The 24,121-nt window shown below is 43.2% G+C and overlaps 1 protein-coding gene across 1 annotated transcript in view; it reads left to right on the forward strand.

Moving 5' to 3' along the window:
• Positions 1-24,121, forward strand: part of L3MBTL2 (L3MBTL histone methyl-lysine binding protein 2) — a 1,942,600-nt gene that overhangs the window by 1,823,986 nt on the left and 94,493 nt on the right. The window contains exon 16 of the mRNA XM_044087125.1: positions 17,371-17,433. Within this exon, the coding sequence (XP_043943060.1) occupies positions 17,371-17,433 (63 nt within the window). The remainder of the gene's footprint in view (positions 1-17,370; positions 17,434-24,121) is intronic.

Raw genomic sequence — 24,121 nt, forward strand, 5'->3', positions numbered from 1 at the left:
TGGTTGTGGGCCCACCCTTGTGCAGCTGAACCACCATTGCTGTGCGCCATTCTTTGGGCACATATCCTGTCGAGGCTGAGACTGAACAGGGTATTCAGATGCGGGGTTAATTCATTTTGGAGCTCGTGTATGACACAGCCTGGGACACCGTTTGGTCCCATGGAGGCAGTGTTTTTAGCTTTAGATAGAGCCTTATTAACCAACGTATCGGTAATAATTGGAGTTACACAATCCCCTGGAATAGTAATAGGCCCTGTAGGTGGTGGTGGGGGGGATTTGCACTGAACCTATCAGCCAAGATGTTGGCAATGTCAGTGGGGTCAGTGTATTTTGTTCCATTTTGTACTAGCGCAGAACAGACCTGAGCATTGCCATTTAGGTTTTTGATGTAACGATAGAAGCCTTATGGTTATCCCTGGCAACTTTCTTTTCGAAATTGGCTTTAGTTGACTTGATGAGGGCCCTCAATTTCTTACTAAAGCTGATCAGGGATGATTTTTCTACTTGAGATTTGGCCTTTTTTTGTATAAGTCTCCTCTTATTGTATAGTTTGCTTATGGCCAGGGTTCAGCAGACCGGTTTCTTCTTGCTTGAGGAAGGAGTCTTGGTTTTATTTGGGATAGCACTGTCCATGCAATCCTGAAGATGTATATAAAGTGCCTTGATGTAGGATTCTGCATCCTGGATATCATTATCCTTCTGCAAGGGAGTAGTGAAGCTTTCCACTTCTGACGCAAGTAGTTTGAAGTTTGCTTTGGAAAGGTTTTTACGATGGTTTCTTTGACTGGGGGAGGTGGAGGGGTGAGGACGTCCACGGTTATCAGTTTGTGGCCTGATCTGACCAGAGAGGGAGTGATAACGGGTGTGGTACAGTGGGTGCCCATATTTGTGATGACTAAATCCAATATGTTGTCCCCTCTAGTGGGATAACATGCCAGTTGTTCAAGGGCATTTGAATTTATAAATTCTATGAACTGCTGGGCATAGGAGTTAGAGCTTTGGTAGTTCGCCCAGTCTGTACCAGGGTAGTTGAAATCACCCAAAATGATGGTGTTTGGTAGGACCTTTATATTTTCCAATGCCTCAAGGAATGCTGAGTGAGCATCTTGGGACATGGTGGGCGATCTATAACAGGCTACGACTTGAAATGTGGTTTTGCCTGCTGATAGTTGCGCATGGATGATCTCTGGGGCATCATGCTGCACCACTAACCTGGAGATGTGGGCATTCTTGATGAATATGGATACACCTCCATCCTTTGTACTGCGATCCGGTAACTGAGGCCGGAAGGTATGATATGAATTGTAACCTGGTACTGCTGTGGTGCTCCCTGGAGCCTTGAACCAGGTTTCTGTCACTGCACAAACATCGAATTTCTCCATACTGAGGAGTGCCTCGAGTCCGTGCATTTTAAGGTTGAGACTTTTGGCATTGAGTAGCATTACCCTTAGTTTATGGTTACCTGTGCTGGTTACGGTGGTTGGTTTGTCCTTTGAGCCTTGCCTAAAAAAGGCACTATGGGGACGGCAAGAGCCTTGGCCAGTATTCAAAAGCCTAGGGGTGACAGGTGCAAACCATTTTTGGCGTAACAGTGAGGCTCGTCTATCATGTCATCCTAGGCAGACAGACACTGGATCCCCTTAGAATGACACCAGAAGCTTAGCCAATTGTTGAAATTGATCATTTTGTCTTTGTATTGTGGTATAATTCTAGGTGAAGGTAGTATGCTACTCAAGGGTCAGGGTCATACCAGCTTGGGCTACATGATCAGAGAGCTCCTCAATGTCTCTCTCCATGTAGTCCAGGGAGGTACGTCTTAGATCATTCACACCAACATGTACAATGACAGCTTCATACTTGTACTTGTTCTGGAGTGACCTAAGTGCCTGTATTATGTGGCAGATCCTAGCACCCGACAGGCAGCGGACAGTAACCTTCTCCTTGTTCAGCCTGGTGAGTGGAACTTCTGTGTGCCTTACTATAGAGTCTCCTATTACTAGCGTGTTGGGTATGGTGTTTTGCCTTAGGGGCTGTCGTGAGGCACACTGCTGAGGTGAATTGTGTTTTCTGGCTTGTTTGGAGGTGCAGGTTGCTTGCTTGTCTGCTTTGGAGGGCACTGTTTCTTTCTCAGATTGGTACCTAGTGCCTCCAAATATGTTTTTGTGTATTTGTGTGTATGTTTTGCCGGTGCTTGTTTTGTAGATCTATGTGTGACTGGAGGTATGATGCTAGTGTGTCTCTTGTCTGTTACAGTCATGGGTTGAGAACGCTTAGCCTCCAGTCTGGCTGCGTATTTGCATCTCTCACAAGTGTTTGTGTCTAGAGGTAAGAGGAGAGGGTTGTCTGTATACATGAGGCAGTTGTGACATTGCCTCAGGATGCCCATTTCCACAATATGAACTGGAGAGTACACCTGAAGATGACCTCTGGACATGCTTGGAAAAGTGAATTTCACTTGTCTTGCGGACAATCGAGGGTCTTATGCTGTATTATAATAGTGTTGTCTGGGAGATTTGGACAAGTGCTGATTTGGGTTATCTAAGTGCTGCAATAAGAGCAGTTGATCTGAAGCACTTGAGTTGAGGCTTGCCTAGTTTTAAGGGAAAATTTGCAGTGCAGACTTTGTGGAGCTAGGAATAGTATACCCCAGCTAACCGATGCTGCCCGATGCTGCTCTGTGCGCAAGACCGCACAAAAAGAGAGTTGCAGGGTTTTAAGAGACCGAGATCAAGGAGTTTGGAATTGACCCAAAATGGCCAATAAAACTACAGTTTCTAGGCAGTAACCACTCCTACAGGGGCAGGCAGGCAGGCTGCTCAGTGTTAACCACTGCCACTGGTGAACACAGAGACTTCCCTTTAGCCCAAGTAAGAACTGGCCTCCAAGACACAAACAGTTCAGAACAGCAACTCTGTAACTGAACTTTTTTTTAAATTATAGAAAGTGGGGAAAATGGCAAGATTTTTGTTTGTTTTTGTTTAAGGATAGCAGACACACACAAGTAGCAAACTAGTCAGAACAGTGCAATAAATGACCCCAACACGTGTGTGCTAGGTCAGAGGCAGGTAAAATGCAATTTTAAGAAAAAACTATTTTAAATTAAGTGCAACACAAAAAATGCAATAAACAGGCTCTAGGTGGAATTAGTAGAGCATATAAAATATTGCATGATAACTGTAAGAATCCATCAGAGGAAGTTGGATAGGATTGGGAAAAGAGATTGGATAAGCAATTTACAAAGAAACAATGGAAGGATATAAGTATGTCTCCCAAATACGCAACAAAATCTAGATGATGTAGGATTTTTGCTTGGAAATGTTTACATAGGTATTTTATACCCCAAGTAGACTCCAGAGAATTTTTCCTCAGACAGCAAATGTTGGAGGTATGATGGGGAAGAAAGAGGTAATTGGAAACATATTTTCTGGAAGTGTAATGGGTTGGCAGACTTTAAAGATTCCCTGCAGACATCTCTATCAGAGATACTGGGTGAGCAAATTGGTGTATCTAGGAAATTATTTTTCTGAGCTGTGATATAGATTGAGTTGCCTAGTAAGGCCTTGTTGAGTCTAATTATGGTGGCTGCCAAAAAAGCAATTACTAGAAAATGGAAATTGAAGTCTAAGCCATCTGTACTAGAAGTAGTGAATATAGTAACAGAGATAAAACTGGAATTGGGATCTTTAGAAAAGGGTAGAAGCAAATTCCATAGAAAAAAATCAGAATTGTAGGAACAATAGATACAGGGGAGGAGTGAGATTTAAAAGAAGGCAGGATTTAAATGAGCTGTGTAATGTCTGGCTGACAGTGATTGGGTATAAGTAACGTATAATGTTTGCATCTAAAATTATGGCAATGTGGTTTGTGATGTATAATATAATGCTTGTAACTAAGATTGTCAGTATGGTTTGTTTTCATTTATATAAATGTATGATTGTCTGACATACGTGATAACTTAGTAAAGATGTTACTTGTTTAAAAAAAATGTGTATATATATATATATATATATATATATATATATATATATATATGTGTGTGTGTGTGGGTCTTGGCTGCTTTCTGTCGGCTGGGTTTGGAGCATACATGGATGTGCCCTTTCAGTTATCAAATTCCAGTTGCTTATTTGTGATTTCATAAAATTAATAGTCTGCTCCTTCCAGTTTCTGTTGTACAGCAGAAAATCGTAGATTTTATTTGTGCACTCTGTCTTCTAACTCTGCTATTTTTTAAACGGTTCTTCTTGAGCCAGATACTTCATGTCACCCTCTGTTTTTTTTTTTCAGTTTTATCGGTTCATCTGAATGATTAGTTAAAGCTTCTATTTTTCTAAGCCTTTTGTTGTTTGAATTGATATATTCCTTCAGTGTTTCATTTTTCTTAATCACATCTAAGTATATTTGATTTATTGTTTTTTCCTCTAATTTACTGGAAGCCATTTCTTGAATCAGAGCTGAAGCCTGCACTGCTTTTTTTTTTTTTTTTTTTGCTGAACTACATAATCCTTCCCAGGCAGAGTTTTTTTCACCTACTCTGGTTAATTTTCTTTCAGTTTTTCCACATTTCTTCTTTGCTTGCATCCAGGAAGGATATTTACTAGCCAGTAACTAGATTTTACCAAAAAAAAAAAAAAATCAATGGCACTCCCTTTTCCCAGTTTCTGTTTTCACATTGGGAGAGTTGAAGTTGTCAGTGTGCAGCCATCTTGGAATTCCATTCAGCTGCATATTTTTGAGTGGTTGCCAGGCTATGCCAGCCAAGCTTCTGTTACTATTCAAAGAAATATTTTTTCTTCATATTGCTTTGTTGGATGTTGTCTGATTCTTTTTAGATAAGTTTGCGAATTAAGGCAGTCCTATGTGGATTCATCCTCTGAGCACTATGACAGTCCTGTATTGGATTTACAAGACATTTAATAGGATGAGTATAATTACATTGATTATAATGAGGTCTTGAAAGTTGTTTCTTCTCTGTTGCCTTTGAGCTGCAGAATGGACCCTGGACTAAATAAGGCTAATTTATTCCTTCACATCACAGGAATAACTGTTTTCCAGATTGTTAGGTCATCACTGAGGTCTTTATTACCTCAGTCTTTAAAATACCAATGCTTGATGTTAACTGCTTTGGAGTATTTCTTCTGTCTGTAATCTCTTCTTTATTGGGAACGGTATTGAGAAGGTGATATACAGACAAATGTATTTATATTTAACTGTCTCATGTCTTTTTTAATCCCTTGTCAGTCTTGTTTTAGACCTAGGCAGTAGGCACAGTACTGAGACTACCCTTATTCAAGTGATCTGACAGAGGGATCAAAGAAATGCATTCATTCTTGAACTTCATTGATCTCCCAGAGGCTTTTAACACTACACAATGGGATCTTCTTTGTGCATCTCACACGCACTGTTATTGAAAGAGTGGTCTGTTATTTCTTGGGTTACTTCTGGAGAGTAGAGTCAGGAGTTGAGACTCTAGCTTTCCTTGTGGAATGCATGGGGACCTCAGAGCTTTATTTTGGCCCCGTTTATTGTTCATAGTATGTATGCTGCCACAAAGGGAGGCTGTTATGGGAAAAGGTGATTACGGTCAGCCATATGATGACGATGTCTTGCTGTATTTCTCTCATCAGGAGTCTGTGCCTAATTATACTACCATAAAAGACTGAATGGTTTCAGTTTTCACCCAGCAAAAATTGAAGCCATGATGATGTGTTACAACTTTCCTGTGCTCTCTCCCCTTAATACGTTGTAGGCGTGATCAGTTGCAGTTTGTTTTTTGTGCCTGTGATCTGGGTGGTGGTCTTGATTAAGGTGAACACTTCAGGACCAAGTTTCAATAGCTGTCAATACATCATGTTTTTACTTCAGTCCTGTCTGGTGGAACCAATGTCTTTCCTGATTTGTACATTCAATGTCAAGTATCTCTTTAGGAGGTCTGTGAGGTACCACCTATTTAGAGAGTTTATCCAGATTTGAATAGGCACTACATCTACCTTTGGACATTTCATTCTTTAGTCTTAAGTGATTTTTACTTAAGATTTTTTGCAGTTTGACTATTTGCCACATATTAATGTTTTCTTTTTGTTTCTTTGTTCATGTGTAACTTACGTAGGACATGGGCATTTAATCACACTGATTTTGAGAGTATTTATACATGTGTTATTTGTCATGTTTTACGTGGCTAAGAAATTTGTTAGAGAACAGTGCCCACCAACTTCTTTCAGACATATTCATGGATATGTTGAGTGCCTCACAAATATATTTTTTTACTCTAAAAACCATTGGGCTGTTTTGTTAGTTTTGATTTGCTTTTTTTATGTTTCATTCAGCATATATATTTTTTTATCCTTTTAGTTTCTTAATAGGAGGGTACTTTGTACCTTTTCACATATATCTCATTTTACATATTAACTTGTCATCTAAACTATTTTATTTAATTGGGCCCTGAGGATGGGTTAGTGGTGCCCAGCCACACCAGCTTTGGTATTTTATTCAATAAATACTGGCAGAAACTGAAAGTGCTGCACTCTGAAGTAGTAAAAGTGAAGGTTACCAGATCAGCTGTGGATTTGTAACATTAATGTATGTGTCTAGTTATGCTGGTCAACTAAACTGTCCTTTCAGAAAATGCTAAACATAATTGTGGGTTGTAGTGCTGCCATCTTTCACATGCAAACGAGGCTGTGGAGATAAATGTAGGCTATATGTTTTGTTCATAGTTTTACTGTATGGTAAAGTGGCCTGGTAATTGTCTCTGTTACATACCATGTGTTTATGGCATTAATGCCTGTCTAATGGTCGACTGTTGGGTAACTAAATCACAAATTTTGTCTTGTAGAGGTTCTTCATGTTTCACTGTTGCAGTCATCACATTTGGGATATCTGCCTGCAGGTAGCCCTCAGCCGGCCTGAATATCAGAGTCTTGGGATTTCTGCATCGGATGCTGTCGCTTCTTCCATGACGTCAGGTCGTCAGGGGTATAAAACATGCAGCCAACACCATTACATCAGTCTTTCTTGCCGTGCGGTGCCCGAAGCAGAAGCAGTTCGTAAGTGCCGGTCGGCCTACTCCTCAAATTTTCTAGTTTCAGACTTGAAGTCTTCTAAAAGATAAGTACCCCATTGAAGATCCTTTTTCTTGCTCTAACCGATGTCAGAAAAAAATAATAGTCTTGCCTGTGGAAAGCAAATACCTCATAGATATTTTCATTCTTACTGTGTCACCTGGTTAGGCCCAGACCACGACGTCCCTCACTGTCAGTTTTGTGCCTTGTTCAATGCCTGAACTCTTCGTCGTCTGGCTATTTTTGTAGCTAAATACTTTTGCTGTCTATCTCCATACTCCGAAATGGCTTTGTTAAGCCATCCGGCTGCCGATCTGCCAAAAACAGTAAGGATAAAGACAGAGACAGGCCACATAGGTCCAAAACTGCTAACAACGCTTCTGTTAAGCTAGTCACCAGTTCACCAGTACTCAGTGAGGTGCTTACGCAGCTCCTGATACCCACTTCTGCAGATTCACAGGCCTCTACTGAGACCCATTCGGAGTCCGGTATGCCACGAGATGCTTCTTTAACTATTGAATCTACGAATGTCTCTACCTTGGATGGGTCTGGAGCCCCTGTGCAGGCACCGGCTTCTGAGGGTGTATTCAAGCCTACTGATTTTCATATTAAACCGACGACTTTGTTTCTAGCGAAACATACCGAATTCCTCAGGCCTAAAGTTCGCACTACGCCAAGGAAACCGATGACCAGAGCGCATTCTCAGGCCCACATGCCTCGAAAACAAATTATTAGAATGGCTGAAGACCTTATTATTTTAATTTGGGGAAGCCAGCCTTCCCCCTCTAAGAGACCTAGAACTGATTTTCTTGATCAGGAATCCGATATCTCTGCTCCTTCTGACTATCAGGACTTACCCTCATTTACATATGAGGATTCTGATGCAGAGGATTCCATTCGCTCTGCTTCCCCTCCAGAAGATTTTTCTTTTGGTGAAACCTTGCATGTCCTTAGGTAGCATTTCCGCTGGGAAAGCCAGGACTATTCAGTCCAAAAAGAGACTCAGAGAATTTTTAAACCTGCCTCAGCACAGGCCTCTAGTTATCCCTCCTGTTCTGGAGATTGTAGATGATGATTTCTTGGAATCCAGCCTTACCCCCGGATACTTTGCCTCCAGCTCCCAGGAAACCTGACAGGTACTGTAGAGTACCTGACTCTCTCAAATTCCTTTTCAAGAATCCTACTGCGGATCCAGAGACCATTTCCCATGGACCTAAAGGCATTAAGGCTACTACTGCCAAAAATCCTACCCCTTCTGATAGGGATTCTAGGGCTTTAGACAGATGGGGTAATAAGGTATACACCTCTGCTACTCTGGCCATTAGGGCTTTAAATTGCCAGTTTCATATGTTAAAGTATCAACAGCATATTGTGGGGCTAATTAAACAGAAAATTATGTTGATTCCTGACTGTGCAGAACACAAAGATTTACAAGAGTTAATGCATTTTGCCGACCAAGTTGGTAAACATACTTTGCAGTGTGGTTTTGATGCCTTAAAAGCATCTTGCAGGGCTGCTGTCACTGGGTCTGTACTTAGAAGACATGCTTGGCTTAAGGAACAAAACTTGCCAGATCATGTAAAAGCAAAATTACTGGATGCACCCTTAAACCAAGAGCGCCTCTTTGGCAGTAAAGCAGAAGAAGCCCTCAAAAGGATGGAGGAAAAAGCTAAATCTATGCAAACTGTTAATGATTTCTTACAAGTACAGCCACCTAGATTCAGTAAGCATTGGTCTTCAAAGAACTGGTCCTTTCCAGTCCCTTCCAGGCCTTCTCAGTCCAAACCCAGGGGCAGCAGACCACCAAGACTTCAGTCTCAGGTTATGCACATATCTAAGCAGTGGGGTGCTCCTACTTCCAAAGCAGGAGTAGTAAGCCACCCCCCTATGGTAAAACTGAACAATGTCTTATCCTTAACTCCTCCAAGCCTTGCTCAACTACTTGCACCTTTAGGAGCAAAGCTCGCCCTGCATGCAAAAAACTGGGAATACATTACCCAAGACAAATGGGTTCTAAACATTGTCTTCCTAGGATATAGATTCCACTTCCACTCACTCCCAACCCTAAGTGGGTGGCCAGACCTCCCCCCAAACCAGTGGGCTGAGGCCCAAAAGCAAATACTCTCTCTCTCCACAGCATCAAGGCTATTCAACCTGTCCCAGCAGAACAAAGGGGGCAAGGCTTTTATTCAAGACTGTTCCTGGTTCCCAGAAAAGAAAACTCTTGGCATCTTGTCCTGGATCTGTCTATTCTCAACACCTTTCTGGTGGTTCCAAAATTCAAAATGCTAACTCTCCAACAATTGCTTCCTGTGCTAGCCAAGGATTCCTGGCTGACAACCCTGGACTTAAAAGAAGCTTACCTGCACATCCCTATAAGGGAATCTTGCAGGAAATACCTAGGCTTCAGGGCAGGCTCTATGCACCATCAGTTCTCTGCACTTGCCTTTGGCTTATCTACTGCGCCCAGGATATTCACAAAGTGCCTAGCTCCAGCCATTGCATTTTGCAGGCAGAAAAGTATTCAGATTTACCCATACTTGGATGATTGCCTGATTCAGGCGGAAAGTCAGGACTTGCTATTGCAGCACCTGGCATTTGTAAAGTGACTTCTAACCTCACTGGGGTGCACCATCAATGAAAAGAAATCACACCTAGTACCCTGCCAACAGATTATTCCTGTGAGCAAGCTTGAACACAACTTCCCAGATGGCATTCCTCACTCCAGAGAAACAAGTTTATTTGACGACCTACTTCAACCTACTGGCCACAAAAAGACAGCCATCTGCAAGGAAAATACTGCAGCTCTGGGGTTTTGTTAATTCTATATGCAAGACTGCATATAGGTTCATAGGTTGGTACTAGGCTATCAGCCCTAGGGCCTATACAAGTCTAGCCATAACAATTCCCTGGCTATTTCTTCCCACACTATTTACTTCCCTGGACCCCTGTCTAGCAGGGCAACTGATGTGATCCCCGGGGTGAATTTCCTTTCTCCCATCTAATCATCAAGGTTCCTTTTGAAGAGGGACAAAGTGGCACTCTGACATGTATGGGCAATCTATTCCAGAGTCTGGGGAGTCTCTGGGTCAGGAACCTATCCCTCCAGCATGCTTTGTTTATTGTGATGACAAGGGTTAGATCCCTGGAGCGTGCGGCTCTGAGAGATTGGAATTTCTTTGTGTAGCATGTCCAACAGCTCTGGGTTTGACATGGCCTTGTATATTAAGTAGAGATCGCCTCTGAGTAGACGATATGCGACAGAGTATAGCTGGAGTTTTTTAAGGCGGTCAGCCTAGGGCATCTGCTTTAGGCCTGTGATTCTCTTAGTGAGGTATTTCTGCGGCCTTTCCAGTTGTTGCAGATATCTTGAGAGGTACATACCAAACTGGGTGTTGTATTCTATAATGGGTCTAATGAGGAATGAGTACAGTGGGACAATGACCTCCTTTTTTCTGGATGAAAAGCCCTTAGTGATGAGGTGTGCCACATAGAAGGATTTCCTGACTGTTGTGGCAATGTGGTTATCGAAGGCGAGACCACTGACCACCTGTGACCCTAAGTCTCTTATCACACTTTCGGTGTTTAGTGTACTGCCACCTATATGGTAATTCACGGGTACATGTTTTTTCCCAAACGGATAACTATACATTTCTTGGCATTGAGCTTGAGCCCATGGCTCTGGCATCAAGCATCTGTTTCTGTAAGGCCCTTTTGTAGAGTATCCACATCATTTGGGGATTCAATAATGGCTCCCAGTTTGCAGTTCTGTGCGAACTTGGTTAGCCAGAGTCCCTTAGTGCTGGCCTGTACTTCAGAGAAGTAGATGCCAAACAAGAGCGGTCCCAGGACTGAACCCTGAGGTACTCAACTTGTCACTTGTCTGGAGCTGTATTTGGAGTCTGCTACTTTTACAGTGTGGGTTCTATCAGTAAGCCAGTTAGCAACCCATTGGGTGCCATAGGGATTAATGCCCAGCTTAGTAATTTTATCTGTGATTCCAGAGTTGGAGATGGTGTCAAAGGCCTTGGCAAGGTCTAGATAGGCTGTGTGGACCACCTTACCCTTGTCCACGGCTCTGGAGATTGATTCGAAGAAGTCAGTCAGGTTCAGGAGATAAGATCGGCCCTTCACGAACCCAAACTGGGTGGGGTCCAGTGTTTGAAGGTTGCCAATGTCTTTGTTTATAAGTTCCATGAAAATACGCTCCATGGCCTTGCAGATAAGGCTCGTCAGACTGATGGGACGGTAGTTTCCGGGATCCAAGGTGGATCCCCCCTTGTGGAGTGGGATAACTGTAGCTCTGCGCCACTCAGTGGGCATGAAACCTGAGGTGAGGCTGTGATTAAACATGACACTTAGGTGAGGTGCCAGTTCATGTTGTAGTTCATGTAGTACACAGCCAGGGATGTCATCTGGTCCCATGGATGCTGTATTCTTAGCTTTGGAGAGTGCATTTTTTACCTCTGTGGCTGTTATTACCGGAATTTGACAATCTTCCGGTATTGAGATGGGCCATTTAGGGGGTGAGGGGGGGGGGGTGAGGTTGGCACTGAATCGATCTGCCAGGATATTGGCAATATCCTTGGGATCAGTATATTTAATGCCATTCTGTTTTAGCTCAGAGCAGATCTGAGCATTGCCATTTAGATTCTTGACATAGTTATAGAATGCCTTGTGGTTGTCTTTGGAATCTTTGACAATTTTATTTTCGTAACTAGCTTTGGAGGATTTTTATGAGGGATCTCAGTTTCTTACTAAGGCTGGTAAGGGAGTTTTTTGCATCTTGGTATTTTCCTCTTTTCTGCAACAGTTTCTTCCTTTTCTTGTAAAGTTTGTTTATGGCAGGAGACCACCAGATTGGCTTCCTTTTTTTGGATGAGAGCATCTTAGTTGTATTTGGGATGGCACGATTCATGCATGAGTGGATGTGCTCCGTACAGTGCCTTAGTGTAGGCTTCAGCAGTTGAACCTTCAGTTCCCATCTGAATGGGTGTCATGAAGTTTGTCACTTCTGACTTGAGTAGCATGAAGTTGGCTTTGGAGAAGTTTTTTATGGAGGTTTCCTTACTGGGGGGTGGGGGTGGGATGTGGATGTTAAGGGTGATTAGCTTATGGTCAGACCTAATGAGAGGGGGTAACCATAGGTGTGGAGCATCGATTTCCCATGTTAGTAATGACCAGGTCTAGGATATTGGAGCCTCTGGTGGGACTATGGATTAGTTGATCCAGGGCATTGGAATTTATGAATTCCAAGAACCGTTGGGCAAAGGTGTTGGTACATGAGTAGTTTTCCCAGTTAATGGCAGGGTAGTTAAAATCACCCAGTATTAGGGTGTTTGGTTCTATCTTAATATTTTCCAGTATGTTTAGAAAGGTGTAGTGAGAATCTCGGGGTATGTTGGGGGATCTGTAGCAAGCTACAATTTGAATTGCAGTCTTTACCTAGTGTTAGTTGCACCTGGAGAATTTCAGATGCATTGTGTTGGGCAACTAGCCTGGTGGTGTGAATATCCTTGGTGAATATTCCTCCACCTTTAGTGTTTCGGTCCTGGTTTGTGGCCGAAAAGTGTGGTAAGAGTTGTAGCCTGGTATTGCAGGGGTGCTCTCTGGAGCCTTGAACCAGGTCTCAGTTACTCCACAGATATCGATGTTCTCCATTTTTAGGAGTGCCTCAAGAGAGTGCATTTTGAGGTTTAGACTTCTAGCATTACCTTCAGATTTTGCATGCTTGTACCTGTTATGGTGGTGGTTTTGTCCTTTGAACTTTGCCTAAAAAAGCACTATAGGGGTGGCAAGAGCCTCAGCCAGTAACCTGAATCCCAGGGGCGACAGGTGCAGACCATCTCTGGCAAAGCATCGTGGTCTGTTGATCATGTCGTCCCAGGCAGACAGATACTGGATCCCCTTTGAATGACACCAGAAACTTAGCCAATTGTTGAAGTCAATCATTTTGTCCTTATATTGTGGTATCATTCTGGGCGAAGGCAGGATGCTACTCAGGGCTAGGGTCATACCTGCCTGGGCCACATGATCTGAGAGCTCTTCCATGTCTCTCTCCTTGTAGTCCAGGGAGGTACGTCTCAAGTCATTCACTCCAACATGGACAATGACAGAATCATATTTGTACTTGTTGTGTAGTGACTTGAGTGCATGCGTTATGTGGCGGATCCTGGCACCCGACAGGCAGCTGACTGTAATTTTCTCCTTGTTCAACCTGGTGAGTGTGACATCAGTGTGCCGGACTATAGAGTCACCTATGACTAAAGTGTTAGGTACGTTGTCTTGCCTTAGGGGCTGTTGCTGGGTGGCACACTAATGTTGTGAACTATGTGACACTTTGGTTGTGATTGGTGTTTGTTTGAATTTCAGCTTCAGAGGTCCTTGTTGCTTGGGCAGGTTACAGTTAAGGGCCTCTGCATATGTGGATTTAGTGTTGTTATATGTGGGTGTTGGTGGTGTGGGTTTAGAAGGGCTATGTGTTTCTTGAGGTGTAGTGTGGGTGTAAACCTTCTCCTCTTGACTGTCTAGCACAATCTTATGTGGAGAGAGCTTTGCTTCCATTTTGACTATGTAAGTGCATCTCTCACAGGTTGTAGTGTTGGGTGGTAGGAGGAGAGGGTTGTCTGTGTACATGAGGCAATTGCTGCATTGCCCCCAGTATGCACAGATTCACCAGGTGGACAGGAGAAATCACCGGAAGCTGACCCTTGGACATGCCTGGTTTGGTGCTTTATTGTAAAGCACAGGAGCTGTTTTCCCTTACCTTAGCAAGGTACTTTGCAATTATAGGCTGTTTAGTGCCTACTATTAATTTCTCCTCATTAACAAGGAGAGTTGAGTGTTTGTATCAGTTTAAGGCTTCCTAGTGCTTTTCAGCAGGTATTAGAGCAAGTGCTAGTCACAGGGATGCTTAAAGGTAAGATGAAAAAAAATGCACACTGCTGGTGTGCACTAGAGAAGTTAGATGTGAAAGTAGGTAACTTAAGTTTTATCTGTTTAAAAAGTTAAGGTTTAGTGGAGAGTTACTATTTTTAAAACAGCAAGATGGATTGAAAGGGGTGGTCATTTTTGTATTCTGGTACTATGGAATACAGTAGGATGGCCAATACGTTTAAATAGTTGAAGAGCAGGGATTTCAAAAATGGTGATTTTGTGATTACTCACACAAGCCATTGAAAGTCCAGAGGAAATGAGATGTGTGGTCAGATTAACATAAGAGGCAGGCAACTAGAAAGACAGTAGTATTTAACAAGACAACTGTAACTGGGTGGGAGGGCCGGAAAAACATTTCTGCCCGACTCAGAAGAGACAGAGCTGTGGTCTCTTTTGAAGATTTAATATGCTGTTAAAGCAGAATGCAAGTAAAACACAAGGTAAAGAAAACAAACCACAGTATTCAAAATATAAAAAGGCAATAAAGTAATACAAAATACAAAAAATAAAAGCAAACTAACCTTTCCTTCACAGCAAAGTGTAGGAAACTTCAGTGGTATCTAAAAAGTCTATGGTGTCAACATTCTCAGGACCTGGAAATAATTCCTTTCATTCCTTGTCTAAGGCCAGAGTTCCTTTGGTGGGCAAAGGCCTGCAACCACAACAGGGGACTCCCTTTCACTCTACCCCCTGCCGCCCAAACCCTAACAACAGACGCATCAGACTATGCATGAGGGGCTCACATGGCAGGGCAGTGCATTCATGGCAAATGGAACCCAAAGCAGATGCACCTGCATATCAATCGAAAAGAAATGCTCTGACAGCCTTCAAAGACCTCATTCTTCCAGAACAATTGTTGGTAAAGACAGACAATACCACAGCTAATGTGGTACATAAACAAGCAGGGGGGAACCCATTCCTACCCACTATGCAGACTAACCATGGCTCTGTGTAACACGGCCTTGAGCAACCAAGTGCACCTACAAGCTCAATTCCTCCCAGGCAAACTAATTCACTGGCAGACGACTTAAGCAGAAATCTCATGGACCCACACAAGTGGAAACTGGAACCCAAAATATTCAAGCTTTTGAGGAACAGATGGGAGGACTCCAGAGCTGGACCCGTTTGCCTTCCCTCAGAACTGTCAGTTGAACAAATACTGCACCAGAACTCCCCACAGTCAAGCTTGGAAAATGGATGCCTTGTCTTTTACTTGGGAAAAGCCTCTCAGTGTATGCCTTTCCCCCTCTGCCGCTTCTCTCGAAGGTTCTACTAAAGACCAAACAGGATAAGCCAAGGACTATCCTGATTGCACCAGACTGGCCACGCTAGCACTGGGGTACCCTCTTTTGCTCAATCTGACAGTACTACAACCATGGTACCTGCCTCAGACCCCTTCCCTGCTGTCCCAGCAGGCGGGCCAGATTCTGCGCCCTCAGCTTCAAACCCTGAACCTGGCAGCCTGGCTAATCCCCTGAGCTCATATCAAGCAACCCTCAGTAAGCAAGTGCTGGATGTCATTCTTGAGGCAAGGAGGCCTAGTACTAGAAAATCCTATTCAGAAAAGTGGGAAAAGATACTGTTCCTAGAGTCAGTCTCAGGAGATGGGCACAGTGGTGCCCAGCTTACTTCATATATTAGATTACTTAACAGAAATGCTCCACAAGGGCCTGTCCTACTCTTCAATTAAGATTCATGCCTTAGCCATCTCAGCTCATTATAATACTGAGCCTACCCCTCTTCTCTCATCCTATGGTAAAAACAGTCCCTTAGAGGGGCCAAAAATTTAAGACACCCCCCCCAGGAGAGCTCCTACTCCAGTCTGGGACCTTAACTTTGTATTGGAATAAACGTACTCTTCCACCCTTTGAACCGGCTGCTACAGCAGAGTTGAAATTCCTCTCTTGGAAAACAGCTTTACTTCTAACCATCACTTCAGCAAGAAGCATGTCTGAACTGCAGGCCCTTATGGCAGTGGAACCCTTCATTATCTTCCATGCGAACAGGGTTTCCCTCAGGACTCACCCATCTTTTATGCCCAAGGTGGTGTCTACCAGTCCATTCATTTGCCTATGTTTTTCCCTAATTCTCAGAATAAAGGGGAAAGGATAGTACATTCTCTGGACATGCTCGGACAGCTTAGATTCTATTTGGACAGGACTAAGCTTCTCAGAAAATCTGACCAGCTGCTAGTCAGCTGTGCTGCCGAGGCAGAGGGGAAGGCCATTTCAAAGCAAACCATTGCCAAATGGATAGCACACTGCTGCTACAAGCACCATGGAAAACTTACCCCACAGGGGATAAGAATACATTCCACTAGGGCTACATCTACCTCCTCTACTGCATTTCTCAGAGGAGTCCCTACCAGAGACATCCTGGAACCTGCAACCTGGAGTTCTGTACATACTTTCACCAAGCATTACCACTCTTTTCTAAATCCAGAGCTGGATTTGCCACAGCGGTCTTACAGGGCCTGATTGCCAGCCCCTAATGCTTCTTAATCTACCTCCACCCTTCCTTAGCTTTGAAAATCTACTCAAATGTGATGACTGCAACAGTGAAACACTAAGAACATAGTACAGTTGTGTACACTTACCATAAATGTAGATGTTCAAGTGTATTCACTGTTGCAGTCCTGGTTACCCTCCAGCCCCCCAATTGTCTTTGTTTTCTCCTATCATTTTTGGTTTGGCATGTCTTATGCTATGTGTATTTGCTTTTTGCTGGGGGTGTTCAACACCATATAATTGCTTCCTATTGTGTGGGCACCTGACATCTGAGGCAAGAAAAACTGATGTAATAGCGTCAGCTGCATATTTTATACCCCTGATGTCATGGAAGAAGTGACAGCATCCGAAGCAGAAATCCCAAGACTCTGGTAATCAGGCCGGCTGAGGACTACCTACAGGCAGATAACCCAAGTGTGATAACTGCAACGGTGAATACACTCAAACATCTACATCTATGTTAAGTGTACACAAATGTACTTTCTTCAGGCAGAACATCACATCAAAATGGTATTGCATATTTCTTGGTAGTAACTTCAGTTATCTTAAAGTTTGTCATCAAGCCCTGGAGATATTCTTTGGTATTTTTCTGAAGACTTTTCCAAAAAAAAAAAAAAAAAAGTATAATCACAGACTTGATTATTTTTTTGATGAGCATATACTGTAAAAATTGCATCTTCGGTTTGTGTAACTTAGTCTTCAGGCTACTTTGGTTGTATGTCAGTCAATCTAAAGTAACCACCTATTAGGTGGATCTTGAGTACAGTAAACTGAGCAGTTTCTATACTTCAGCATTTGGGCAGCTTATGGACATTTATAAGAAAAAATAAGTTTTGTAAAATAATACATTTGGTGTTCTTTCTCTTTAGAAGAACCAAGGGTTGAAAAGCCAAAGGAGCCTGTAAAGAAAAAGCATCAATATGGAAAGAGAAGTAAGTGCCTAAAGAAATGTAATTTAGCCAGTGACCTGTTAAATACAGATAGCCTGTTGCTGTTATCCATTTTAAGCCTAATGAGGTACTGTACTTTCCTTATACATGTGTTTGTTAATTTATATTTTTATGTCGGTTGGTCATGTATATAATAGTAATACATTAGAATCCTAAGGTGGTTTATTTTAAGAATTTATTGTGTGCCTAACCCTGTGACACAGATGTATAAACCCCTGATTGTGCCCTAGATGACCAGAGTTCATTTAATGGTTTAAGTTTTTTTGAAAGGCTTGGTGGGTAATGAGTGGCCAGTGCAAGTTTGCCCATCATGGCAGAGGGAAGTTGCTGAATCTTATGCACTGTTGATTTCCTTCAGGCAAACTGGAGTAATGCAGGATGCAGCTAATCAGGTCGTAGTGGGTGTGCACCACAGGGAAGCCAGGAGGCTCAGCATGTGGAGGCACATTCTTAGGTAGGTACTGGGCTATCTGCCCGAAGACATATATTAGCCCAGCCACGTTGTGCGGTATTCACCGCCCCTTTGGTTAGTTCCCTAGGCTGTTGATCTAGCAGCTAGTACCCTTGGCCCCTATCTAGTAGAGCTGTTGGTTTGATCCCTGGTGTGAACTTTTTGTTACCCATCCAGTCGTTAAGGTTCCTCTTGAAGAGTGATGGTGAGAGCTCTGTCTTATGTAGATCAGGACCTTGTTCCATAGCAAGGGAAGCTTTTCTAGGAAGCAGCAACCATCATGTTAGCCCACTGGTGTCTTAGGGAGTGAGGGAGTGGGCACTCGCATACATGAGGGCCTACTGCTGCCTGACTCTCGACTCATTCACAGAATGAATAGATCGATTGGCTTCTGTCCATGCCAGGGAATGGTTGAGCCATAGAGCTGTCTCCCGGACTAGGATATCAGTGGGCCAACTCTTGCCCAATTGGAAGAACAAACGAGTCAGTAAGATGCTTGGGGTAGTGACTTGGTGGCTTGGGATGAGGTAGAAAAGGTTTATAATTAATATTTTAAAACTCAGATTTTTTCTAGAAGTACTTTTGAGTTTGGGTAAAAGAGTGTTATCTTAGAACTATTCCTTCTTAATCCATAACTTGATGAAAGCTACAACACCAACAACAAACTGATGAAAACGACAGATGGTAGACTGGACTGTCAGCTGTTAAATAAATGCATGCAAATCAATGCACCAAGCTGTAAAAACACTCATGCGAGCCAAAAATGGTTAGTGCTTTTGTTTAATCCAGTATTAAATTTCTTCAGACAACACATAGAGTTCATCACTTCCTTTAAATAAGACCTAAAAACATTTCATTGGCTAAGACAGTTATTTAAAGTGGTTAAAACAATTATTTAAAGTTGATACTTCCTTAAAAACATTTTCAATAGAAAATTTGTCACTATTTATAAGAACACAAGACACCATCTCTACCATAATAAAGTTGAATTATAAATACATATACAGCACATAAGTACATATTTCCTAAAAATCCTTTGTAGTTTAAAATCTAAAAAAAAACTTGCTATTTGATCTTTATAATTTCTTTTTTTCTAAAGCCTTTAATTTTGACACTGCAGAAATTGAGGTACGTTCATTTATACCTGACCGTGAGTCTGGTTGCATCTGCAATTATAAAGATCGAATAGCAAGGTTTTTTTAGATTTTAAACTACAAAGGATTTTTAGGAAATATATACTTTTGTTGTATATGTATTTATAATTCAACTTTATTCTGGTAGAGATGGTGTCTTATGTTCTTATAAACTGTGACAAATTTTCTGTTGAAAATGTTTTTAAGGACGTATCACTTTAAATAATTGTCTTAACCTCTCTAAATAATTGTCTTAGCTAATGAAATGTTTTTAGGTCTTATTTAATGGAAGTGATGAACTGTGTGTGTTGTCCGAAGAAATTTGATATTGGATTAAACGAAAGCGCTAACCATTTTTGGCTCGCATGAGTGTTTTTACAGCTCGGTGCATTGGTTTGTATGCATTTATTTAACTGCTGACAGTCTGGTCTACAGTCTTTGTCGTTTTCACTAATCCGTAACTTGTATCAAGTTCCTGCTTGCATCCATCTGTCTGTCCCTCCATCCTTTTTTCAATAACCTGCTTTATCATTTTAGAGGATTGTGGTGACACTTTTGCCTATCCCTGAAACCTGTGTCGGACATGCTGTTAGTCTGTTGAAGAATGCACACACATGAACAGGCAGTTTAGAGAAAACCAGCTTACGTACCACATTTACTTAAGAGATGGAAAGAACTCCTGGGACCCCCACCCCAACAGAAGTAGGACAAGCAGACTCAATTCAGAAGGCTGTGAATCAAAGCAGAGAATGTCTTTCTCATTATGTCTTAGTCAGCTGATGTGAAGTTGTTCTGTCTCGCCGTTCATTCATTACTAATGGGTTCGGAGCCGGTCCCTCGGCTCTGAGTCGGCCAATTGTAAAGCTCGTGGTCTTCAAATAGCTCGAGGCCAAGTCCCTATCCCATGATGTACCTAGAGTTACCTCAGATCTAGTTTGCCGCTGCAAGAGATCGGAGGTTCTGCAGTAGCTCGGGCCAGTAAAACTTTTTTCATATATTTCTTACTTGTATTAATAGCTAGGTAGTTTTAGGTAGTTTTATAAAGCTGTTATAGCTTGTGTGTTTACCTGTATTGTAGTCCCTTCCCCTAGTGTGCTTTAAATTTCTAGTTGGCCTCCTGTTTTAGGCCTAGTTTAAAGAGTGTGCTTACTCAGTGACCTTTTGTCACTACATGTACAAAACCTTACATAGGTTTATTATTTAGTGTGTGTTTAAAATAGTTAGATAACAGTATAGCCTGTTTAGCATTAAAAATTCCATGCTTTAGACAGAGTTTTTCTGTCACTTTAATATTTAGATAGTTATTTGCTGTGTGGGTGTGACTTAGCCTTAATTTTCTAAAGGGCTTTGGTTTATAATTACTGTCAAGGATTTTTTTGTAGTTGACAGTAATTTTCTATCTGATATAATTATTGTTTAGAGTGTATTTAAACACTTGGGTAAGGCTTACCGTGTGTTTTATAGCAGCTATCCTTTTTTTCACAGTATAGTCTGCTTATCTTTAAAGGGCTGCCACGGTGTTGCAGTGGTTAGCATTGTCACCTCACAGCAAGAGGTTCTCCAGTTTGATCCTCAGCTGGGGTGCCATCTGTGCGGAGTCTGCATGTCCTCTCTGTGGTCGTGTGGGTTTCCTCTGGGTGCACCGGTTTCCTACCACATCCCAAATATATGCTGCAGGTGGACTGGACACTCTAATTTGGCCCTAGGTGTGTGTGTGTGTGCCTTCTGTGGAAGGTTGGGCGCCGGGCTGGCAACTCGACACTGTAAAACTCCACTGCCAATCATGAGCGGACAGGTGATCCGCTGTGGCGACCCCTAACATGGAAAAGCCAAAAGAAGTCTGCTTATCTTTAAAATTATGTGCTTTACACAGACTTCTTTTCTGTCACTTTAATATTTAGATTACTATTTTTGTGTGTGTGTCTGTCTGCGTGTGTGTGTGTGTCTGTGTGACTTGGCCTGAATTTTTTTAAAGGGCTTTTGTTTGATAATTACTGTTAAGGATTTTTTGTAGTTGACAGTAATTTTCTGTCTGATATAATAATGGCTGACCAAGATAAGCATCCCAAGTCAGGCTTAAAAAGTGCCCTAAATGTGGCCAAAAGATGTCTGTAACAGACAGCCATGTCAATTGTGTGTACTGTTTAGGAACTTTGCATTTACAGGATAGCTGCTCCATATGCCACTCCTTCTCCTCCAGAGTCCTACAGGAGAGAGAAAGGAAATTAATAGAGGTTTGTTGAAACCCTCCTTCCAAGAAGCTTTGAGCAACCAAGATGGATCCAGCAAGTCTTCTAAGACTTCTGAGACAAAAAAAATCTAAGAAATCTTTGACTTCGGTACCACAGACATCGGAACCGACAGTCTTTCCTTTTCGGAGCCGGTCCCCAGTCCTGGAACTGGTATCCGAAATTCCTAAGAGTCCTTTATTACAATTGGTACCACCTTCAGTCCGTTCATCTCAGTCCTCTATTAGCCTTTCTGATCTGGAAGTGGATTGTGTGGTGCAGAAGCTGTTACAGTCACCAGTCTTTGCAAAAATGTTATCGGCTCCAACCCCAACTGGCTTCGGAGCTGAAGACTCTCATACCAGCTAAAACTGTTCCTCCTCCAAGCCATACTGGTCCTTCGGAGCCGGAGGAGTCGGACTTGATTATGGAACCTTCGGAGCCGATGCCTGCTCCAGTGTCTTTGGCTGCATTCACTCTGACATCCTCTGTGCTGATCGAGGACTCTAGGAGCCAACACTCTCTGGTCGGGTCCTGGGAGGATAGTTGTTCCGACTTGTTAGTTCCGACTCTGCCTCTTGGGACTTCAGCTCGGATGAGCTCGGCTCCTACCTCTGGCTCGGAGCCCACTGGCCTGATGCCAGGGGTATCAACGTTTTCCTCGATCCGTCGGTTCCCTTGTATCGGAGCAGAGGTGCCTTCAATGCCATGAGGAGAGTTATGTCTCCTAAGACATCCTTGACCTCGGGTCTGGCTTCCTCCTCCCCTAAAGCGCCTGTGTCTGCTTCTGCCTCACAGATCCTGACCAGGCATAGAGACCCAGAGCCTCAGGAAGCCCCATTGGGTGGTCTCTGCTCTTCCGAGACCTCACCAGAAGCTCCCACTGTTGAGGTTCCTAGGAAGAGAGTTTGTAAGAGGAAACATCTAGACTCCCCTTAGGAGTTCCTAACATCTGATACTGACTTAGATGAATCAGAAGGGTCCCCACGGTCCCCCTCTGGGGATATCTCATTTGCTTAGATACTTAAAATCTTTAGGCAGAGGGGTGACTGGCAGTCCAAATCACCTACTGAGGACGAGTCGGTTCTCCTGAAGGCTTTCGGGTCTCAGCCCTCCACCTCTTGGGTGTCTCCGCCCTTCAATGAGCTTATGCAGCTGGTCTCATGAAGGGCATGGGAGTCTCCGGAAATGATGGAGCCTGTCCCTAGGAGGTCTAATACGTTTATATCTGCCCCCCAGGATAAATCTTTCTTGTCAAAAGATGTGCCAGTTGATGCCATGGTGGTGGCGGCGGCAGCCACCAAAAAGGAAATGTCTGAAACTTCGTCTATCCATCCCCCCAGCAGAGACTCCAGGATCATGGATAGATATGGGAACCACTTGTTTAGTTCAGTGACCTTTGCACTCCGCTTAACTATTTTAACCCATTTTACAAGACTACAAAGAGATCTCCTTAAAGAGCTGGGAGATGGTCTTCAGGGTACAGTAGCCGCAGGAGCTTCAGACAAAGTTGCCTCCCAGCTTGCTACCCTCAATTCCATAGTGAACTCGTCCATGCGCCTCATTTCATAAGCAGCCAGTGGAACGAGTAGGGCAGTGGGTACAGGAGTTGCTCTTAAGAGACGCTCCTGGATGCACTTGTGTTCCTTCGCAGAGCACTTCAAATTATCCTTTGTGAATACTCCCTTTGATGACTTGTCCCTTTTCGGGCCCAAAGTTAAGGAAACTTTGACTAGGTGTGAGCAAGAGGGAAAGACTCTGTCTGCCGTCTGAGTCCATTTTTCCACCCCTACCAGACCCTACCCCAAAGGTCACATGGGAGGAAAAATGTGGTTCCGAAAAGCCCAAGGAGCCTTTTAGGACACACATGGTCAACCCCCCTCCAGGGGCAGAGGGGGCAATAATGGAAGATGACACCCTTGCGGCAGAGGGGGGGGTCTGCAAAACCAGGGCAAGATAGATCACTTCTTTGGAAAGCCAGCACCGAAAAGCCCAAGGAGCCTTTTAGGACACATATGGTCAAGCCCCCTCTGGGGGCAGAGGGGGCAATAATGGAAGACGCCACCCTTGCGGCAAAGGGGTCCGCAAAACCAGGGCAACAGAGATCACTTCTTTGGGAAGCCCTACCAGCACTTCTGTAAGGAGGAACAAATGTCCTACTCTGGAGGCAGTCGGGGGTCGCTTATCTTTGTATCCAGATGCCTGGCTCAAAAATAACATAAGACAGCTGAGTAGAAAGTATCATTTCCAGAGGATACTTCATCCCATTCGCCACACCCCCTCCACCGACAAGAAAAATCCCGGACGTTCCACCCATTTACAGGGAACAAGCAACAGTAGAGGTCCAAACGTTGGTAAGAAAGAGTCATCCAGCCAGTCCCAGCAGACCAGACAGGATCTGGAACTTCAAGATTCTTTTTAGTTCCAAAAAAGACAGGGGACTGGAGACCTATGTTGGACCTCAGCAGGCTGAAAAAATTTGTAAAGAAAGAGAAGTTTCAGATGGCCACGCTTCAGTCAGTACTTCCCTTCTTAGGGAAAGGCAATTGGATGTGCTCAATAGATCTCCAGGATGCGTACTACCACATAAAAATGGCCAGACCATCCAGGAATCATCTGCGCTTCTGGCTGGGAGCCAATCATACTGGTTTTGAGCCCTGCCCTTTGGTCTCACTACAGCTCCCAGAGTGTTCACCATATGCATGGCAGTGGTCACGGCTCACCTGAGACATTTAGGATTCCAGGTGTTTCCGTACCTAGATGATTGGCTCCTTATCGCCACCACCAGGCATCAACTCATTCAGGCCAGGGAGTCCACTCTGCAATCAGCTGGGCATTACAATAAACTCAGAAAAATC

The sequence above is a fragment of the Protopterus annectens genome, chromosome 1.part1 (assembly GCF_019279795.1).
Source record: "Protopterus annectens isolate FY-2018-M chromosome 1.part1, PAN1.0, whole genome shotgun sequence".
Classification (NCBI taxonomy): Eukaryota; Metazoa; Chordata; order Ceratodontiformes; family Protopteridae; genus Protopterus; species Protopterus annectens.